Source organism: Caretta caretta, chromosome 5 (assembly GCF_965140235.1).
Source record: "Caretta caretta isolate rCarCar2 chromosome 5, rCarCar1.hap1, whole genome shotgun sequence".
NCBI classification, from domain to species: domain Eukaryota; kingdom Metazoa; phylum Chordata; order Testudines; family Cheloniidae; genus Caretta; species Caretta caretta.
In genome coordinates, this window is record NC_134210.1 from 6,557,410 (window position 1) to 6,576,974 (window position 19,565).

At 44.3% G+C, this 19,565-nt stretch overlaps 1 protein-coding gene across 11 annotated transcripts in view; it reads right to left on the minus strand.

Moving 5' to 3' along the window:
- Positions 1-19,565, minus strand: part of CELF4 (CUGBP Elav-like family member 4) — an 888,518-nt gene that overhangs the window by 67,218 nt on the left and 801,735 nt on the right. For 7 of the 11 annotated variants that reach the window (XR_007356644.2, XR_007356643.2, XM_048849887.2 and 4 more), the window contains exons 10-11: positions 18,348-18,428; positions 11,698-11,841 (exon numbers count right to left, since the gene is read on the minus strand). Coding sequence is in view for 9 of the 11 variants with exons in the window: in XM_048849887.2 (XP_048705844.2) it covers positions 11,698-11,841; positions 18,348-18,428 (225 nt within the window). In the remaining 2 variants the exon portion in view is untranslated. The remainder of the gene's footprint in view (positions 1-11,697; positions 11,842-18,347; positions 18,429-19,565) is intronic. The other 4 variants (XM_048849891.2, XM_048849895.2, XM_048849894.2 and 1 more) reach the window with 1 other exon arrangement.

A 19,565-nucleotide genomic window follows, 5' to 3' on the forward strand; every position in this document is an offset into this window, starting at 1 on the left:
CCCTGGGGTTTGAATAGCCCCGTATGGGCCAGCACATGCCCCATCACAACACCCCAGGACTTCTTGTGATGCTCTCAAATGAAATCCACTCCCAGCACAACAGCACTAGAAATACTGGTCACCACAACAAAAAATCCTCTTAGGATGCAGAGACCCCAGATTCAGAGGGAGCTGGATTTCTCCTGATGTCGGCGGTGGCTGATTATTAGCAGTCACTAATTTAACTTCTGCAGTACAAATTTTCTTCCCCTTCTCCTTTCTTCTCTTCAGCACTGGGTGTTCACCATGGATCAGACTTACCTCAGACCCCGAGTCCAAGAGCATTGTGGTTCTTCTAACTGTCGATGTCTCCAGACCCAGATTAACAGGTAGTTCTTCACATTGGCCATTATCATAGTTGCTGATTGCGACCCTACTGCTTCAGCAACTTCTAGTGGCTTCCCTCTCCTCAGGCAAATCCTTCTTCAGTGACGGCTCCTCTCAGCATCACCTGCAAATGTCGTCTGGCTTGGGACCCACTCAGGAAACACCAATTTCTTTTGACCCATCGGTCGCCTGTGAATAACTTGCACTTGGGTCTCCTCCAATTTTTTAGCCACTTCACTAGCTATCATTTTTTGAAGTGCTGCATCTGGTATAAAGGAATCACCCTGAGGCTGGGAATTAACAGCTGATACCTTTCAGGAAACCCCAATTTCTGCTTCCACATTTTGAACACTGCATATAACCTGGTCCATAGTACACTACCCTCCTTCACCAGGAGGTTATGAAGCTACATGAAGCTGTTCAGTATCTTCATCAATGGTTGAGATAATGGCATAGAGAGTACACTTATAAAGTTTGCAGACAATACCAAGCTGGAAGTGGTTGCAAGTACTTTGGAGGATAGGATTATAATTCAAAATTATCTGGACAAACTGGAGCAATGGTCTGAAGTAAATAGGATGAAATTCAATAAGGGCAAATGCAAAGTACTCCACTTAGGAAGGAACAATCAGTTGCACACCTGCAAAATGGGAAATGACTGCTTAGGAAGGAGTACTGCAAAAGGGATATGGGGGTCATAGTGGACCACAAGCTAAATATGAGTCAACAGTGTAACAATGTTGCAAAAAAAAAAACCGAACATCATTCTGGGATGCATTAGCAGGAGTGTTGTAAGCAAGACATGAGAAGTAATTCTTCCACTCGACTCCATGCTGATTAGGCCTCAACTGGGCACCACATTTCAGTAAAGATGTGGACAAATTGGAGAAAGTCCAGAGAAGAGCAACAAAAAATGATTAAAGGTCTAGAAAACATGACCTATGAGGGAAGATTGAAAAAAATCGGTTTGTTTAGTCTGGAGAAGAGAAGATTGAGAGGGGACATGAAAACAGTTTTCAAGTACATAAAAGGTTGATACAAGGAGGAGGGAGAAAAATTGTTCTTCTTAACCTTTGAGGATAGGACAAGAAGCAATGGGCTTAAATTGCAGCAAGGGAGGTTTAGGTTGGACATTAGGAAAAACTTCCTAACTGTCAGGGTGGTGAAGCACTGGAATAAATTGCCCAGGGAGGTTGTGGAATCTCCATCATTGGAGATTTTTAAGAGCAGGTTAAAAACACTTGTCAGGGATGGTCTAGATAATACTTAGTCCTGCCATGAGTTCAGGGGACTGGACTAGATGACTTCTCGAGGTCTCTTCTAGTCCTATGATTCTACACTTCTAAAGCATTTATAAACTGAGGTTTCACCTAGGATTCTCTCATGGCTTGCCGCCTGGCATAGTTCCAGATTCAGCGCTGCAGGTTCTGCTTCACTCAAGCCATCTCCCAGACAGGGAAAACCCTATGAAACAGTCCCCTTAATTCGCACAAATAACTATGCGTGGGTTCCCCTTTCAGCCACTCCTGACTTGCAATTCCTTCCGATATTTCAAAAGGGCCAATCCCCTCTCATAGCAGTGCTGTAAGTGTTTGCGCAACTGTGTATAAGACCCACAATCTGTACTGGGAAACTGCTGGTAAAATGCTTTGGCATCACCATCCAGAACCACTGCTAGGTACTGTGCTGCTTCCTCATCAGTCCATCTTATTCACAGAGAGCGATTGCTTAAAGTCTGTCAAGTGCTCACAGATTCCGGTCTCATCTGCATGACTGGTAAATTCCTTCTCAAGCAAAAATGCTTTTGATGTCTGGAAGCCACTGCCACCAGTTGTAATTCTCACTTGTAGAATCACAGGGATTTATTGGGACACTGCAAGGACCAACTCCGGTATATAAAGGCAAGACTGAACTTCCTGCTTACCCCCAAGATCAGATCAACACACATAATGACATACAAGACTTTGGCTTAGTAAAATCATGATATAGCACCATCTACTGGTGGAGGTGATATCTACATTAATTATTATAATTACACACACATTGGGCATCCTTATATATTCCATATACTAAAATGGGGAATTACTACTTGAACCAATAATATCTTTGGAACTGGAATGAACTTTATGAGTCGGGCCAGTATGTACTATATACCAACATATAGCATCTCTTCATATACACTCTCCCCCACAACACATACATACATATATCAAAAAGAAAAGGAGTACTTGTGGCACCTTAGAGACTAACCAATTTATTTGAGCATAAGCTTTTGTGAGCTACAGCTCACTTCATCGGATGCATCTCCCTGCCTATCTCCCCAGCAGGGCCTGATCCCTTAAGTGTGCTCCGAGGTGCTGTGGGGTGGGCCTCTCTCTCCTTCTCTGGTTTTTCATAAGCAAGGGCTGACCTGGCTCAGGCACCTAATGCCAGGAGATGGTTCAGGGCTGAGAGTCTTGAGCAGAGATAGGTGCCTCCCTCTGGCCCATCAGGTGCCTAGAAGCCCAGATTAGTGGGAATTAGGCACCTAAATACCTTTGGAGATCTGGGCCTTTCCTTTGCACCTCACTCCTTGCCAGTTTAGGGTATATTTACTCTGTAGTTAGACACCTGTGGCTGGCCTGTGCCAGCTGACTTGGGCTCGCGGGGCTCAGGCTAAGGGGCTGTTTCACTGCAGTGCAGCCATTTGGGCTCAGGCTACAGCCCGAGCTCTGGGGCTCTCCCACCTCACAGGATCCTAGAGCCCAGGCTCTAGCCTGAGTCCAAATAGCTACACAGCAATTGAGCAGCCCCATAGCCTGAGCCCTGCGAGCCCAAGTCAGTTGGCACTGGCCAGCCATGGGTGTCTAACTACAGTGTAGACATACCCTTAGGGAGTTCCCTGCCCAGCTTTCTGCCTTCTGAGAATCCCTTTCTTCGGGTACGTCTACACTTTGAACTGTGGAGTTAATTCCCAGCAGAAGGAGACATACCCGCATTAGCTCTGATCGAGCTAGAGTGCTAACAATAGAGTGGAGCTGTGGTAGGGGTTACTGGCCCATGTACAGGCCTACCATCTGAGATGGGTATGTACTTGGGGTGGCTAGTCCCTCCCACTGCCACAGCTGCATTCTATTTTAGCACGCTGCCTTGATCAGAGCTAGCACGGGTATGTCTCCTCAACCTGGGAATTACACTCCCAGCTCGAAGTGCAGACATACCCTTAGGCACCTAACTCTCCCCAGGGGCTGTGTGGGGAGCCTGGCCACCTAACTCAGGGCTCTGAATTCAATAGCCGTCAGGATGCCCAGGAGTTAGGCATTGCCATGCCTAAGTCCCTTTATGAATCCAGCCCTGAATTATTTGCTCCAGGAAGCACACCTTGTCTTTGGCAGAAAAGGTCATTGAACCCAACTGTCCTGAGTCCCAGAGCAGCATGCTAAGCACTAAACTATCCTTTCTCTTGCTAGACTGCAAGCCTTTTGTAATGAGGAATCCATCTTGCTCTATTTAATGATCCCTACCCACCTCCGAGGGAAAGCAATAGAGGTCCCTGTCATTTGAGAATGGACACATATTGACTGGACTAAGGCCTGAATGCACAAAAGGATTTAGGTGTTAGGAGTTTCGCTGAGCGTCACAATGCCTAACTTTTGGGCGCCTGGGAAATCACTTGTCACATAGCCAGAGTTCAGTACCCAGCAATGGCTGGGGAGAGCCAAGAGCCTTAGAATGGGATGCACAAAAGATACCAGCATGCTAGGCAGGGAGCCACCTAAAGTAGGCAGTGGGAATTCCTAGCTCTGCTTGCAATTCCTAGCTGTGAACCTTCTTTAGAGTTTGGCGCCTATGCCAATTTTGCAGGAAGCCACTGGGGACCACCCCCAAAACTTTTAGCCCAGTGCATAGGGCATTCACCAGGGATGTGGAAGACCCTTGGTTCAAGTCCCCCCTCCACCTGAGAGGGAGAAGGGATTTGAACTGGACTCTGCTACTACTCAAGTGACTACCCTAACCACTGGGTAGTTCCCACTGGGGTTCCCTCAAACACTCCTGTTGAAACGGCATGGATAAATAATTAAAGAGTCATTGGAGCAGAGGAGCTGCTTCGTGGACCTCCCACATCCTGGGGAATGGTCTACCCACCATTGGCTGCAGGGTGATTCTCATTTTTGTGAGCTCTCTCTCTCTCTCTAGCCAAAATGACTTTTTGAGGGAGAGTGAGGGAGAAAGGCAGCACAAACATGAGAGTGACTGTGTAATCTGGTGGTTAGAACACTCACTCACACTGAGAGATTCCAAGGCTAGAATGGCCAATTATGATCATCTAGTCCAATCTCCTGAAGAACACAGGCCATAGAACTTCCCTGAACATAAATTCCTAGAGCAAATCATTTAGAAAAACATCCAATCTTAATTTTAAAATTCCCAGTGACAGAGAACCCCTCAAGACTCTTGGTAAATTGTTCCGATGGTTCATTACTCTCACTGTCAAAAAATTGACACCTTATTTCCAGTCTGAATTTGTCTAACTTCAACTTCCAGCCACTGGATCATGTAATACCTTTCTCTGGTAGCCTGAAGTGCCCATTATCTAATATTTTGTTTCCCATGTAGGTACTTAGAGATTGTAATCAAGTCACCCCTTACCCTTCTCTTTGTTAAGCTCAATAGACTGAACTCCGTGAGTCTATCACTATAAAGGTTTGTTTTCTAATCCTTTAATCATTCTTGTGGCTCTTCTCTGAACCTCACCAATTTATCAACATCCTTCCTGAATTGTGGGCACCAGAGTGGGACACAGGATTCCAGCAGTGGTCGCACAAGTGCCACGTACAGAGGTAAAATAACCTATCTACTTATACTTGAGATTTCCCTCTTTAAACATCCAAGGATTGCATTAGCCCTGTTGCCCATAGCATCACCCAGGGAGCTCATGTTCAGCTGATTGTCCACCATGACTGATTAGCCACCTTTGTTTGTTGGGTTTAGTGTGTGGGTGCTGGGTGGGGTTGGTGGCCTGTGATATGCAAGAGGTCACACTCGGTGAGCTGCTGGTCCCATTTGGCCTTACACTCCATGACGTGACCCCCAAAGCTTTTTCAGAGTACTGCTTCCCGGGATAGAGTCCCCATCCTGTAAATGTGGCCTACAGTCTTTGTTCCTCAATGTATACATTTACATTTAGCTGTATTAAAATGCATATTGATGTGAGAGATCCAGCATCATTTCCCCCCCTGCTCCAATAACTCTATTTATCCACAATGGAAGAGCTTCATTAGGAGACATTGAGAGAGGCCCTCCCCCATCAGAATACCCAATAACCCGGGGCTAGGCACTCACCTGAAATATAGCAGATCCCTGTTCAAATCCCTTCTTCCTGCTTAGGTGGAGGGAGGATTTGAACCAGGGGTCTTCCACATCTTAAGTAAGTAAACTCACCACTAGGCTAAATGTTATAGAAATGTACAACTGGAAGTGACCTCAGTAGGTCATCTAATCCAGTTCCCTGCTCTGAGGCAGGACTAAGTATGATCTAGATCATCCCTGACAGGTGTTTGTCTAACCTGTTCTTTAAACCTCCAATGACGGAGATTCGACAACCTCCCCTAGGTAATTTGTTCCAGTGCTTAACTACCCTGACAGTTAGGAAGTTTTTCCTAATGTCTAACCTAAATCTCCCTTGCTGCAATTTAAGCCCATTACTTCTTGTCCTGTGCTCAGTGGATAAGGAGAACAATTTATCACACTCCTCTTTATAACAATCTTTTACATACTTGAAGACCGTTATCATGCCCCTCTTGGTCGTCTCCTCTCCTGACTAAAAAAACCCCAAAACTCCAGATGAGGCTTTATCAGCACGGAGTAGAGTGGAAGAATTAATTGTTGTGTCTTGCTTATAACACTCCTGCTAATACATCCCAGAATGATGTTTGCATTTTTTGAAACAGCGTCACACTGTTGACTCATTCAGTTTGTGATCCACTGTGACCTCATAATCCTTTTCTGCAGTACTCCTTCCTAGGCAGTCATTTCCCATTTTGCATTTGTGCAGTTGATTGTTCCTTCCTAAGTGGAGTGCTTTGCATTTGTCCTAACTGAATTCCTCCTATTTATTTCAGACCATTTCTCCAGTTTGTTACGATTATTTTGAGTTCTAATCCTGTCCTCCAAACCGCTTGCAATTCCTCCCTGCCTGGTATCACCTGCAAACTTTATAAGGGAAGTTTATATAAGGGAAGTCTTCCTCCTTCTCCTGTAATTTGCCCCAGCTGTTTTGTGTGACCTCACCTGAGGGGCCCAACCTGGTAGGTAGCTGAACGTCTATTTTCCCCCGGTTTGTGAATCGCTTTTAGGGGGGAGTTAGGCCCCTGGATATCGACAGGTATGCTGCTGCGTGCATGCTCAGAAGCAGAAACATAGGTACCTAGGGAGCTTTTACTGCAAAAACTTAGGTGGCAATTGAGTTTAGGCACCTACAGGATTTAAGTGGGAGTTTTATGCACCACCGTGGTCCTGAAACTGGAACGTAGGAGCATAAAACAAGGACTTGGGCACCTAACTCCTTTTGTGCTTTCAGGCCTAAGTACTGAAGAATGTAAACTGTGCACTGATTCCTCTGGGTGACAGATGAGGCACCCTAAGGGCATGTCAATCTCTAGCTTCTGTGAATCTATGAAAAAGATGTAAACTGCTGTCTAGTGTTTCTTATTCATAGATTATAAGGCCAGAAGGGTTCACTGTGATCATCTAGTCTGACCTCTTCTATAACACAAGCCGTAGGACTTCTCGGAATTAATTCTTCTTTGAACTAAAGCACAGCTTTTAGAAAAAGATCCAATGGGCTGAACAAATCCTGGCGCACCTCTGATCTGCCGAGATGCATTTCACTTGTTTGATACAGGTTCCCTGCTTCTCACTTTGTCTCCTCTCCCTATTCCCAACATCGTCCCTTCTGCCAGCCCACATCGAACACTCGGATCAGCCTCTCAACTAATTTTCACCAATTGCCCTTGAGAAAAAGAAGCAGCTGCTGATGACCCTAATGTTGCATGCAGCATGTCAGCCATCATCGGGATCCACTCCCACCATATAACCCTCCTGCTGCCCAGTGCTCTGTGAAGTTCTAAGCTACTCGGGGCAGGAGGTCTGCTCTTCTTTCAGTTCTTTTACATCCTGTGCATCACTGTGCATCTTTAGAGTGCAACATACATACACTACTCAGAGAGATGATGACAGATTTGCCTCTTCTGTGCCAAACCTTGTGAAAAATACTGCAGGATCTTACAGCAAGGATAACTAGAGCTGGTTGAGAAATGAAAAGAAATTGTTGATTTTTTGGGAAACTTTTTCTTAAAGTTTCATCAAAATTTTGATTTTTTGATACGTTTAACCTTTCTATAAACTGGTTAAAACAGGATTTTTTTCATGCACAATTTTAAAAAAAACATTGGTCTCAATTTCAATTTTTGTGACCAGATTGAGGAACGACATTTTTATCATATAAGCACTGAGTGTCTATTATTATTTGTTTGATCTGGTCCCAGCAGAATCATATTTTTATTATAAGTGAAGATATGAGAACGTCCTCATTCACAGGGAAAGGTGTCTGCTTCTCTATTGCACCATAAGAAGTATGGAAGGGCAAGTTAAAAAGGGATGGATGGATGATCTAATGATCCCATATAGAACTCTAGAGTCCTGCTGGAAAAACACAACTGAGACTTGTGCAGGCATGTTTTTGCATGGTGCATGGTAAAGAGCACAAAGCTGCTGCAATTTAATACAAGTGGATACTATGGGAGAAACGTTGAGTCTGGGAATAGCATCCTGAACTATAAAGTTAAACCCTCTGCACAGCCACTCTATGGCTTGTAAAAACACAGGGTAAAAAACAGGGCATGGAGTGGGCGTCGCTGAGATATGGAGATAAATCAACACATCAACATGCAAATTAAATTGAAATATTAATTTTTCAGTTTGATTTTTAAGTAAAATACATCAGTTTTTGGCATAAAAAAATCTAAAGAACTAAAATTTTATTTAACCTAAAAAAGATTTTTTAAATACTAATCTTTCTTTCGTTCTTTCTTTTACTGGAAACAATTTTTGAAAAATGTTTTGTTTTCTTAGTTTATGAAAAAGTAAAAAAAAAATTCTCAGGAAGTATAAAAAACAAAAAAATTTCTGTGCAAAATAATTGTCCTTTTTCAACCATTTCTAATTATCATATCTGAATACTCGCTACTCCCATATCTGTGTAACAGCAAACTGCAAATCAGAGACCAGCAGCACTGCCAACCCCAAACATTCAAAAATCAAGAGGTTGGCTTACAATCATGATACTGTTAAAAATAACTTATGAATTCTTTTTTATTATGTGTGGTTATGTTTTCAAGCTTTTCTCTGCAACTACGAGGACAAAAACTTATTTTTAAAAAAAGAAAGTGGAGACATTCCTAATCACATGCCTCCAGGAGCTGGAACTTTAAGAAAAGCACCCAATATTCTGAGACTCACAATAAATCACCGGGTTTGGCAGCACTGTAAGCATGGAAGCAAACTCTCCATCTTGCAAGAACAGCGTGGGTTGTACAAGGTATTTATCACCATGTACCAAGGCAACTCACAACTGTTTCTGACCAGCACTCTCCATGCTGCAGTTTTCCCCACCAGCAAGTAAGCACTGAGCAGAGCTGTTTGGGAAGTGCGTTTTGTTCCCATGACAACACTTAGATGAATTTTTTTCTACAAAAGATTTTGGGCTCTTGTTGGAAAAAAACAAACAAAACAAAATGCATACATTGACTTGTTTTGCTTTTGCTATCTGAAAAATGAAATGTTCTGTCAGAAAATCAAGAATTTTTCAATCAAATATAATCAAAATTGGACATTTCCTGTAGGAAAAGCAATGCTGTGTTGGAAAAAAAAAAACGTTGAATGAAAAACGTGGTCCAGCTCTAGGCCCACTGAAAGCAGCAAATAGACTGAGGACCTGATTCTCTGTACTTTTGCGTTGCTGTAAAACTGGCAGATTTGGCAAACTGGGAATTCCTTATATGTAGGGGGGAACCCCATGTCGTACAGACCAAATGCAATTGCTGTGTGCCACTGTCATACCCCTAGTTCCAGGGCTAAGGGGCAAGGCCTAGGGAATGGTGAAAATCCCTCTATGTTTTGGCTATCTCTGGCTACTAGAATGGCCCCCTTAGCTACATAGGCAGCCAAGCTCAATTCAGAGAGGATGTTCTAACTTATGCCATGGGCCCCAGCATTGTCTGGAGCTGAGAATCGGGTTCTGAGAGCCTAAATGAAGTTACCAAGCTTCTCTCCTTGTTTTTTGCTGAACTTGGGGACTAAACACCTGCGTGGGACCTTTTTACTTAGAGGTTGGGATAACCTCCTTACCCACAAGTATTTTGGTGGTTACTGCCCCAGTGGATTGCTAAATGGATTGTTGTTTTAGGTTTCATCCGCTCTATAACATACAGTAAATAAATATTTGCATTCTCCTCCTATTACATTGCAGCTATCATCTTTTTCATCCAAGGATCTCCAAGCACTGCATAAATATCAATGAATACCAGCACATGAGCTTGGGTTGTGTGACTATCCCCATGTTACAGATTGGTGACTAAATCACAAGGCCAGGACAGGTTAGAGATGAGAAGAGAACAGAGAGAAATCTGAACCCAGCACTCTAGCCCCCAGATGATCCTCCCACCTCACTGAGCCTGATTCTCATCTCCCTTACTCCACTGCCACACCTCCATTAACATCAACTGAGTTCCCTCTGCTTTACACCTCTGTCTGGAGGAGGAGAACCAGGTCCATTAGTTCTCTATAAAGAAGAGCGTGGAGACAGCCATTTCACTGCCAGAAGCTCCAACTTGACTGTCCCACGCTATGGATACCATCAGCGTGTTATCTATCATTTACACCTAGAAGTAGGATGGTCCTCCCATTTGGGCAGGACGCCACTGGGGCTGTAAACAAGAAGGGGCTGGGACTGAGTCATAAGTGTAACGCTTATTTGAAATCCCCCAAGATGAATCCTCATACTGGGCCCCTCCACGCTCAGTGTCCAAGAGTTAATGAGAGCAGAAGGGCGTGAAGATAACAATTGCTGGCTGAGACAAACTCTGTGTTCCCACCCATTATGAGGAGCTCAGTGGTCTGTCCAAAGTCACATTCAGATGCTCTCTGGATGGACAGGAAGAACTGTATAGACCAGCAGCTGTTGGGGCCAAGAACTCCCGGTGGCTAGTCAGTCCAAGCCAGCTGACTGCTTTCAGCACGGCACTGATTTCCAGTGGGAAACCGGCCAAGAGAAGTTGGAAGGGTTGTCTGAGGGGGAAAGGTGGAGGAGACCAGGGAGGGAACGGGCAAGGGAGACATGGTGTGGAGATTGACAGAAGCATCAAAACCAAAAGAAAATAAAAGTCTGATATATGGAGGGATCCCCCAGAAGCTGGCTCCAGACCAGCAGCCGGCAGAGAATCCTCTGAGTCAGGGCAATTAAAAAATATAATTTGCCCCATTGCACCTCGTAAAGGGCATGTGTGCAAAGAGCAAGGGACGGCAGGAACCACATGGCAGATCCCAGTGGTGAGCGCGGGGACATCAGAGAGAAAGTACACCCCGAGAGACACCCACCACCCCGGGAAACTGCGGTTCAGAGGGAGGGGAACTGGGTGAGGAGAGGTACATGGATGAACGTGGACAGGGTCCCGCTCTGCCCCACAACAGCAGTGGAGTGAGTGTGACATTTACAGCAGCATGATAAGAATTTGAGATGGGGAGGGGAGATCCTGCAGAGAATTAAAACACAGATCTCACGTCTGCCTGCTGGCAGGGCCTTGAAGCAGACCTCTCTTAGTGGCTTACACTCAGAAGGTCAGATCTTTAGCAGAGAGAAATCAGCATGGCTCCCCTGCAGTCTAATGCATTACATCAGCTGGTGATCTGGCCCAAAGAGCCTTTCTTTCCCCCACTGCCTGATTTTCCTCCCCCTGGGCCTTGTACTTTCTCCCCCGACCAACCACACTGCCACAAACCCATCCCCCAACCCCACTGGCTTCTCTCCAAACGCTTGTTTTGGGGATTTTTCTCCCCTGTAGCCAGCAGCCGGAATGTCCATCTGCTAGCAACCTTCCAAACCTTTGTCTCTGAGCAGCGCACACGGTTCTGAGCATGAGACGATTAAGGGGAGGGGGAAGGGAGAAAAAAGTATCGACAGAAGTAAATCGAGAAATCAAAAAACGTAAGCAAAGAGAAAGCAGTTCGAAAGGCAAAGTGTTCAGAGAAAGCCCTTTCCTGGATGAATCTAATTGTTTTGTTATCTTTACCCACCAAAGCATTTACTTTGGTTTGTCGCCCGATCCACAAACACTTTCGAGGAGATGACATTACCGAAAGGCAGGAACATCTGCATCAGCTCAGCATCCCCAAACTCCTGGGGCAGATGGTAGATAAACAGGTTACAGCCCTCTGGTCCTGCAGGTGAGATGGGAAAGAGAAGAAGGGAGGAGGTTTGAATAAAGAGTACCTGGATTGGACACGCCTCTTTCTCTTCTCAGCTACCTTCTGCTGGGGTGGAATGTTCCACGGTAGAATATTCCCTAACAGTACTTCTGTACGGTCTATGTTTTAAATGCATCCAGCAACAGGGGTGGGGGTGAGAGGGGGGCTTTCCACCACTTCCTTTGGCAGACTGCTAAGATCTTGCCACTAGACTTCCTCAGTGGAGGGGATCTGGCTGTGGGGATCAACTTCCACAGGTGTTTTGGCCAATCCAGGCTCTGACCCACCAAATAACCAAAGTGACATTTACAACAGCTGCCTACCCTCCCTCCAAAAAAATCCTCAACCCAAGCCAAGTTTCTTATGACCAGAGAAGGGAGGAGACCAGGAGACCCCATGGGGACCTTGCTATGCAAATCTAAGCAACATGCCAGGTGATCAAATACCACAGGGATGGCATTAGCATAGAACTGATAGCGAGGCAGCTAGATAGAGTGGTATGTATGGAGATGGAAAGAAAGAAGCATTTCTTGGTATTCCGTTCAGAATTTTTCTTTGCTTCGTTCACTCTCATTAACCTTAGTTCTACCTCCCCCCACATCCATCTTTTTGGACCACTCTGAATGGTCCCCCTCCCTCCCTGGTGTTTATAGGCGGAACGTCAGTCATCTTTGTCAAACACCTGTTGAGGCAATTGGTGATGATGAGTGGGAACAGACACACAAACACATGGCATTCTATATTCAGCCACCCGCCTCTTTGCCCAAACTCAGACAGAACCTGGCCAGGGTTGAAACCCTGAAGCCCACCCTGAAGAATGACTACCTCCACCCCCCCCCCCACAGAAATTCATATTCTACACGTTGGTTCCAGGCAGGGACCTGCCATTCTCTTCCTGGTGCTGCAATAGATGCCAGAGCAAGAATTCTGGCAGCCTTTTGCAGCATGCAGTAGACTCTAACCTGAAGCTGGTTGGGAAAATTGTGATGGAGCAGTTTTCCATTGGAAAATGCAGTTCTGTCAAAATGAAAATGCTTTGCAAAATCACATAGATTTCGCTGAAATTTTGTTTCAGAACAAAAATGTGTGTGTGTGTGTGTGTGTGTGTGTGTGTGTGGAAAAGCTCCAACAGTGTTGAAATGTCCTGGTTTTGACATTTTTGGAATGAAACATTTTGATTTTTCCTTTCAAAATGACTTTTCATTTCAAGTTATGTAATGTATTGTAATTTATACGATAGAATTAAAAAAATCAAAATGGAAACAAAACAGAAAATTTCATTTTGGATAGATCAAGACATTTCAGTTTTGTCAAAATGGAAAGTTTCGGTCAATCTTAAATGAATTGTTTTTGGTATTTTCTTTCGTGGATCATTTTGAAATCTTCAGGTTTCGTCCTGATCTGGAACTAAAACAAATGTTGCAATCCCGAACTCCTCCATGAAATGAAGTTTCCGGTTTCTGCCCTGTTCTATTCTTAAGAATATAGGAACGGCCATAGTGGGTCAGACCAATTGTCCATCTCGCCCTGTATTCTGTCTTCTGACAGTGGCAAATGCCAGGTGCTTCAGAGGGAATGACCATAACAGGGCAATAACTGAGTGATCCAGCTTCTGGCAATCAGAGGTTTAAGAACAGCAAGAGCATCGGGTTGCATCCCTGACCATCTTGGCTAAAGCCACTGATGGACCTATCTTCCATGAACATATCTAGTTCTTATTTGAACCCATTTATACTTTTGACCTTAACTCTAATGGTAGCTCACTTTTGCTAGCCAGTGTATGGGAGGGCCAATTCCTGTGCATGCTTTTGGGGATGCTCTCCGAGCACCCAGCTGTGCTCCCAGTCCTGACTGTGAGAAAGACACAAAGGGTGAGGGGGAAGATCCTTGTGTCTCCCTTGACCACCAGTATGCACCTCTCTGACCCAGCAAAGCAGGGCTTCTATCATTTATTGCTGGAGCACAGTACGAAGTAGGGAAAGAAAAGGATTTTAATGCTCTCACTTTCTTCATCAGGGCATAATTATAGTGTCGTAACACAGCAAATTACAACTTTGCCTTTCCTATTGGGGAGGGGAGTTCGCCTAGGCGCTCCCACCTTTTATTGGCCATTACTCATTCCCCTGGCTGGCAGGATAAGTACGGTGAAGTCAGGATTCTGACAGATGCCCATTTAAAGCTCATTAAAATTCCTGGGCCTCAGCGTGATTGAAGTCACAGGCTTTCCACATTTCCTTTTGGATTAATGGAAAATGAAGCCTTAATGAATATTTGCTAAGCACAATTTTCCCCACTAATTTGCTAAAAGGACTGTCAGGAAGGAACAGCCGATCCTTTGCATTTTGTGCATTTCCTAGAGGTTGCTGAAGAGTTTATTCCATATGGGGGGATGCCAGTGAACCAGGGTAATTAACTAATTAGGCACCCGGTTGTCTGTTTAGCTAAATTACTTTTGAACCTGAGTGGCCATACAAATCATACAAAGATTTACCCTACATCTGTACCTTTTTCAGGGTTATCCCCTCCCTTCTCTAGTGACCGCTGTTCTATCTCCAGGAAAGAGAGATGCAATTCAGTTCAGTTCAATGAGACTTTATTGGAGAGACGGGAAAAAAATTCAATTAAGTTTTTGTTGAAAAATGTATTTTTCAAGGCTTGAAACTGGGTCAAATTTGACAAATAGCTTTGATTGAAATTTGTTTTTTGAAAGAGTCGAAACCACATGTTTTCACTTCTTTGTTTTGAAACATTTCGTTTTAACTTTTTGATTCAAAACGTCATGTTGGTTTCAAATGCGGCCAATTTAAAAAAGCCCATGCACGCCCCCAAAAGAGGGTGAAAAACACCCAAAATGGTGGAATCAAAATGAAGAACAAAAAAAAAAATTCATTTGGAGTCAACTAAAAATGTCAACTTGAAATCAATTGAAAAACCTAAAAAAATAAAAACAAAAACTCATTTCAATTCAACGTGAAATGTTTCAGCCCACTGAAAATAATTTTTTTGTTTTTTTTTTATTTGATGAAAAAAATTATTTTGGTTTAAATGGAACTGGATTTTTTTTAACTCTATTTGATCAGGAATAGACAAATGTTGCCAAAGCATGAGATGAAGACAGACCTCTCAGGTACCTGATAGAGGTGGGTGAGATCTCCCAGGAGAGAGAGATGGACAGATGCATTCCCTGAAGTCTTGGATATATTGTACATTAGTGGGAATCCTACCCGGTTGTAATCTGACCTGGGATGTACCTAGCGAAACCTATGAAGGCTTAGAAATAGTTAGTTGAAACAGGGAATGAGGTCCTGAACTTTAGCCTTCCCCAGGTTTGAAAGTTGGACCCACGGTGAGGAAACCTTTATACGTTAGGCCTGAAATCAGCATTGTCTGATTCCACTGTGGGATCAAGCACAAAAGAGGAAGATGGAAGGAAGCAAAGCCCCTGCTTAAAATGCAGCCATGTTCTGAACCGTGACTGTGACTGTGACAGCATGGAGTCCCACAGAGAATCATAGGACTGGAAGGGACCTCGAGAGGTCTTCTAGTCCAGTCCCCTGCACTCACTGATTCTATCTCAGTGAATCAGATCCAATTTGTTCAGTTCTCAAGTCAAAAGAGTCTTTTCTAATTGCCAGCCCTGCAAACTGAAAAAAACTCAGCTGGGATTGTTTGGCTTGTTATACTATACCACCACCAGCAATAACGATGTGGTAATCAGAATTCAGGTGACAAGCCATTTTTTATCTGCCTGCCTGTCTATCCACCCATTCATCTATGTGTCTTCTACCACAAGTAGTAGTTAACCAGTAGTTGTTGAAGAGCTAACAAAACAACCTCTCTCTCCTTTGCCTTATCTGCAGGAGTAAAACCGAATAGTTTGTGCGTGTGTGCGTGTGCGTGTGTGTGAGAGAGAGAGAGGAACGTACTGAGAGAAAGCTAAATCAAAGAAACGAGTTATGTGTTTATTTCTGAATGCTGTTAAGCCCATGGTCTTTCTCACTTCTTGTGACAATGAGTTCCATAGTCTAGGCCCAGCAGCTAGGGAAGTTCTGTCTCCCATAATCATGAGTTTCCATCTTACTAGTCAAGAGTTTCATGGTTTCTATGGAAAATAGCTGTCATGGGAAATCAGGGCCAGAGAGAGAGAGAGAGGACATCTCTCCATTAGTTAGGGTCACTCTCATGGAGGGATTTGAATATCAGGACAAAGAGCTTGAGTTGGACTTTGTATTCAGTGGGGAGCCAGCGCGGAGAGAAGAGCACTGGGTTGATGTGTACCTGGAGACCTGTGTAGTTGCACTGAGAGTTTAGGGCCACAGAGTAGCTGTCAATGGCTCACTGTCATACTGGTGGAATCCTGCAGGGGTCCCTCCTGGGTTCTGTACTAGCCAATATTTTCATTAATGACTTGGATAATGGCTTGAAGAGTATGCTTGTAACATTTGCAGATGACACCAAGATGGGATGGGTTGCAATTACTTTGGAGGACAGGATTAGAATTCAAAATTACCTTGACAAATTGGATGATTAGTCTGAAATCAACAAGATGAAATTCAGTAAACATAAGTGCAAAGTATTATACTTAGGAAGGAAAAAGCAAGTGCACAGATGCAAAATGGGGAACAACTGGATAGGCAGTAGCACTGCTGAAAAGGGCTTGGGAGAGACAGTAGATTACAAATTGCAAAGGAGCCAACAACGGGATGCTGTTGCAAAAAAGACAAATCTCATTCTGGGTGTATTAACAGGAGTGTTGTACGTAAGTCATGGGAGGTAATTGTCCGGCCCCACTCAGCACTGGTGAGGTCTCAGCTGGAGTGCTGTGTCTAGCTCTGGGCACCACACCTTAGGAAAGATGTGGATAAATTGGAGAGAGTCCAGAAGAGGGCAACAAAAATAATAAAAGGTTTAGAAAACCTGATCTATGAGGAAAAGTTAAAAAATCTGGGTATGTTTAGTCTTGAGAAAAGCAGACGGAGGGGGCAATCTGATAACAGTCTTCAAATCTGTTAAGGGCTGTTATAAAGAGGACAGTGATTAATTGTTCTCCATGTCCACTGAAGGTAGAACAAGAAGTAATGGGCTTAATCTGTTAGGTTAAACATTAAGAAAACTTTCTAATGGTAAGCGCAGTTAAGCTCTGGAATAGGCTTCCAAGGGAGGCTGTGGATTTCCTGTCATTGGAGGTTTTTAAGAACAAGTTAGACAACCCACCTGTCAGGGATGGTCTCAGCACAGGGGGCTGAACTAGATGACCTCTTGAAGTCCCTTCCAGCCCTTTATTTCTATGATCTGAGACCACACACCCCAGTCTTTCCCATTGAATTCAGTGAGGTTGCAAGTCAGTTCAATTACTACCTCTTTCCTGGCAGTGCTAATGATATTTTACAAAGCAGGACAGAATCAAGTTCACTCTCCCATATCTGCCCCGCTCTGTTGTACTAACACCGAAATGAGCCAATGTGACTCAAAGACACAGAGGGTGTGATTCTGATCTCACACTGGTGTAACTCCACAGACTTCAAAGAACTTATTCTTAATTGACCTCCGCGTAAGTGAGAGGCAAAGCAGCCCCTCAGGGAGCAGAGAGGCTGACTTTTATACACAATCACTATTATGACCATCAGTGCACTTTAAGCAGAAATATCCGTGATCCAGGCAAAAGGGAAAGCAATAGGACAAAGGTGGGAGATGAATGGATTCCATATTATATGCCAATGTTTTCTTCAGTATGGAAACCTCCTCTTCTCATATAAATTCCACTTGTAGGGCGTGCAGCAGTGGAAATTTGCATCTAGTTGAGCCTGACTGATTGAAATGCTCCACCAAAATGCATCCGTTTCAAATGTTCTCATGAAATGAAAATCCCAAAGAACTTACAGTTGGAACCATCATAATGTTTCATTTCGATATTGTCGTTTCGCTGAGTTTTGTTTTGACTTTCATATTGTGTTAAAATATTCAACGGTGTATGTTATAGACAATGTTAAATGTGCTATATACAATGAAATATTAAAACCAACATTTTACTGTAGTGTGCACGTTGACACGGAATGGAGCAGAACGACACCACCGATACCAAATGTTTTGACACGATTGAAATGAACCGTTTCAAATTTGGTCAGAACAGACACATTCCCGTTTTGATCTGGACGAAATGGGCCTTTTCAAGGAACGCTTTTTTTTGACCCGCCACAGCTGGCCTCTACTGTACGCAACATAATTAAACCTTCTGAATTATGCTGCCCTCTAGTGGCTGCAGCCCGGGGAGGACCTAAGCACATACCCCGCAAGCGTGACCGTTTCCATAGGTTACCAGTAATGCCCGATGATATTACACAACAGATGGAGAGTAGATGAGGAGAGGGTCCAACATGATGAGGCGTTTTCAGGGCTCTATGTAACTTGGGGGTTGGGGGAATACAATGCAATAGGGATGACTTACTAGATATGGAAGAGAGAACAGCCTGTTTACTTACCTTCTCTCTGTTGCTGTGGGATCATGGGAGGCGGCTGTGGAAACGCTTGGCTAATCTGGCCATAAGCAGCAGGATAAGCAGCTATAGGAGAAAGAAGAGGAGAGAAGAAAGATCGAAAGATTTCAGCAATGGGGAGTCAAGACCTTTCATCCCAATAACCACACCAAGCTCTTTTTCTGTTCAGCCCATTTGTTTTGGCTGCAATAGCCATATGGGGGAGAAGCACGTACTCAAATGGCAGGGATATCACAGTGCAGGTTAAAATGCCAGGCTTTGGCAGGTCTAGGAGTCCTTTGCTTTGGGCACTGACAGTCACTTGGACTTAATCACCTGCAACACTTCAGGCCAGATCTTCAGCTTGTATAAACAGGGGGAACCCTGTAAAGGTCAATGAAGCTCCCCCAGTTAAAGGTCCGGCCCCTTTTTTGATTCAGGAGTGGAGTGGTGAATATCTGGATTTACAACAGTGAGTTTCAAAACGTCCTGCCTGCAGAGCTCACAGGGAAATGAGGCACTTCTGCAGCACCTTTAATGTGATGGTCCTAATGCACATTACAAACATTAGCTAATTCATCCTGACTCAAGCACTGGTAGGTATTATCTGTCCTCTCGTTTTCCAGATGGAGAGACTAAAGCACAAGCAGGCTAACCTTGAGGTGTCCCCTGTGGGATCACATGGGAAGGACAGTCTTGCATCACAGCCCACATTTGACACTCTAGACCTTTGGACAGTGGGACAAGATACACATGAAGATGCCTTTGAATTCTGACCTACACTGAGCATGCTGACTCCCGCGGGAGTTGTGTGCGCGTGTATGTGTGTGTGTGGAGCAGATATGAAGGAAGGAATTGCCCCACATTGGGGCACTGCAGAGGGGGATGTATATTAAGAAGCATCAAGGAGGGATCCCATTTCATTGTTAAGGCCTGAAGGAATCAGTTGTTATTGATATGAACCAAAACACCGTTTTAACCGACAGGAAGTGAATTTCAGGTAGATAGTGCCATGTAGCAGAGGATTTTCTTGGGTTGGATGGCAGGGGGCCAGCTGGAGAATGCTAGGCTGGGGAGGAGGGACAGCTTCTAGACAACAGGAGGTGGATCCAGGTCGGGCTTCTTAACAGGAGTCAGCCCCACTTTCTCTCTCCCTGGCCTGCCCTTCTGATATGACCCATCTCCCACTACAGCTGGTTCCAGTGGCTGACATCTCCCCCCTCG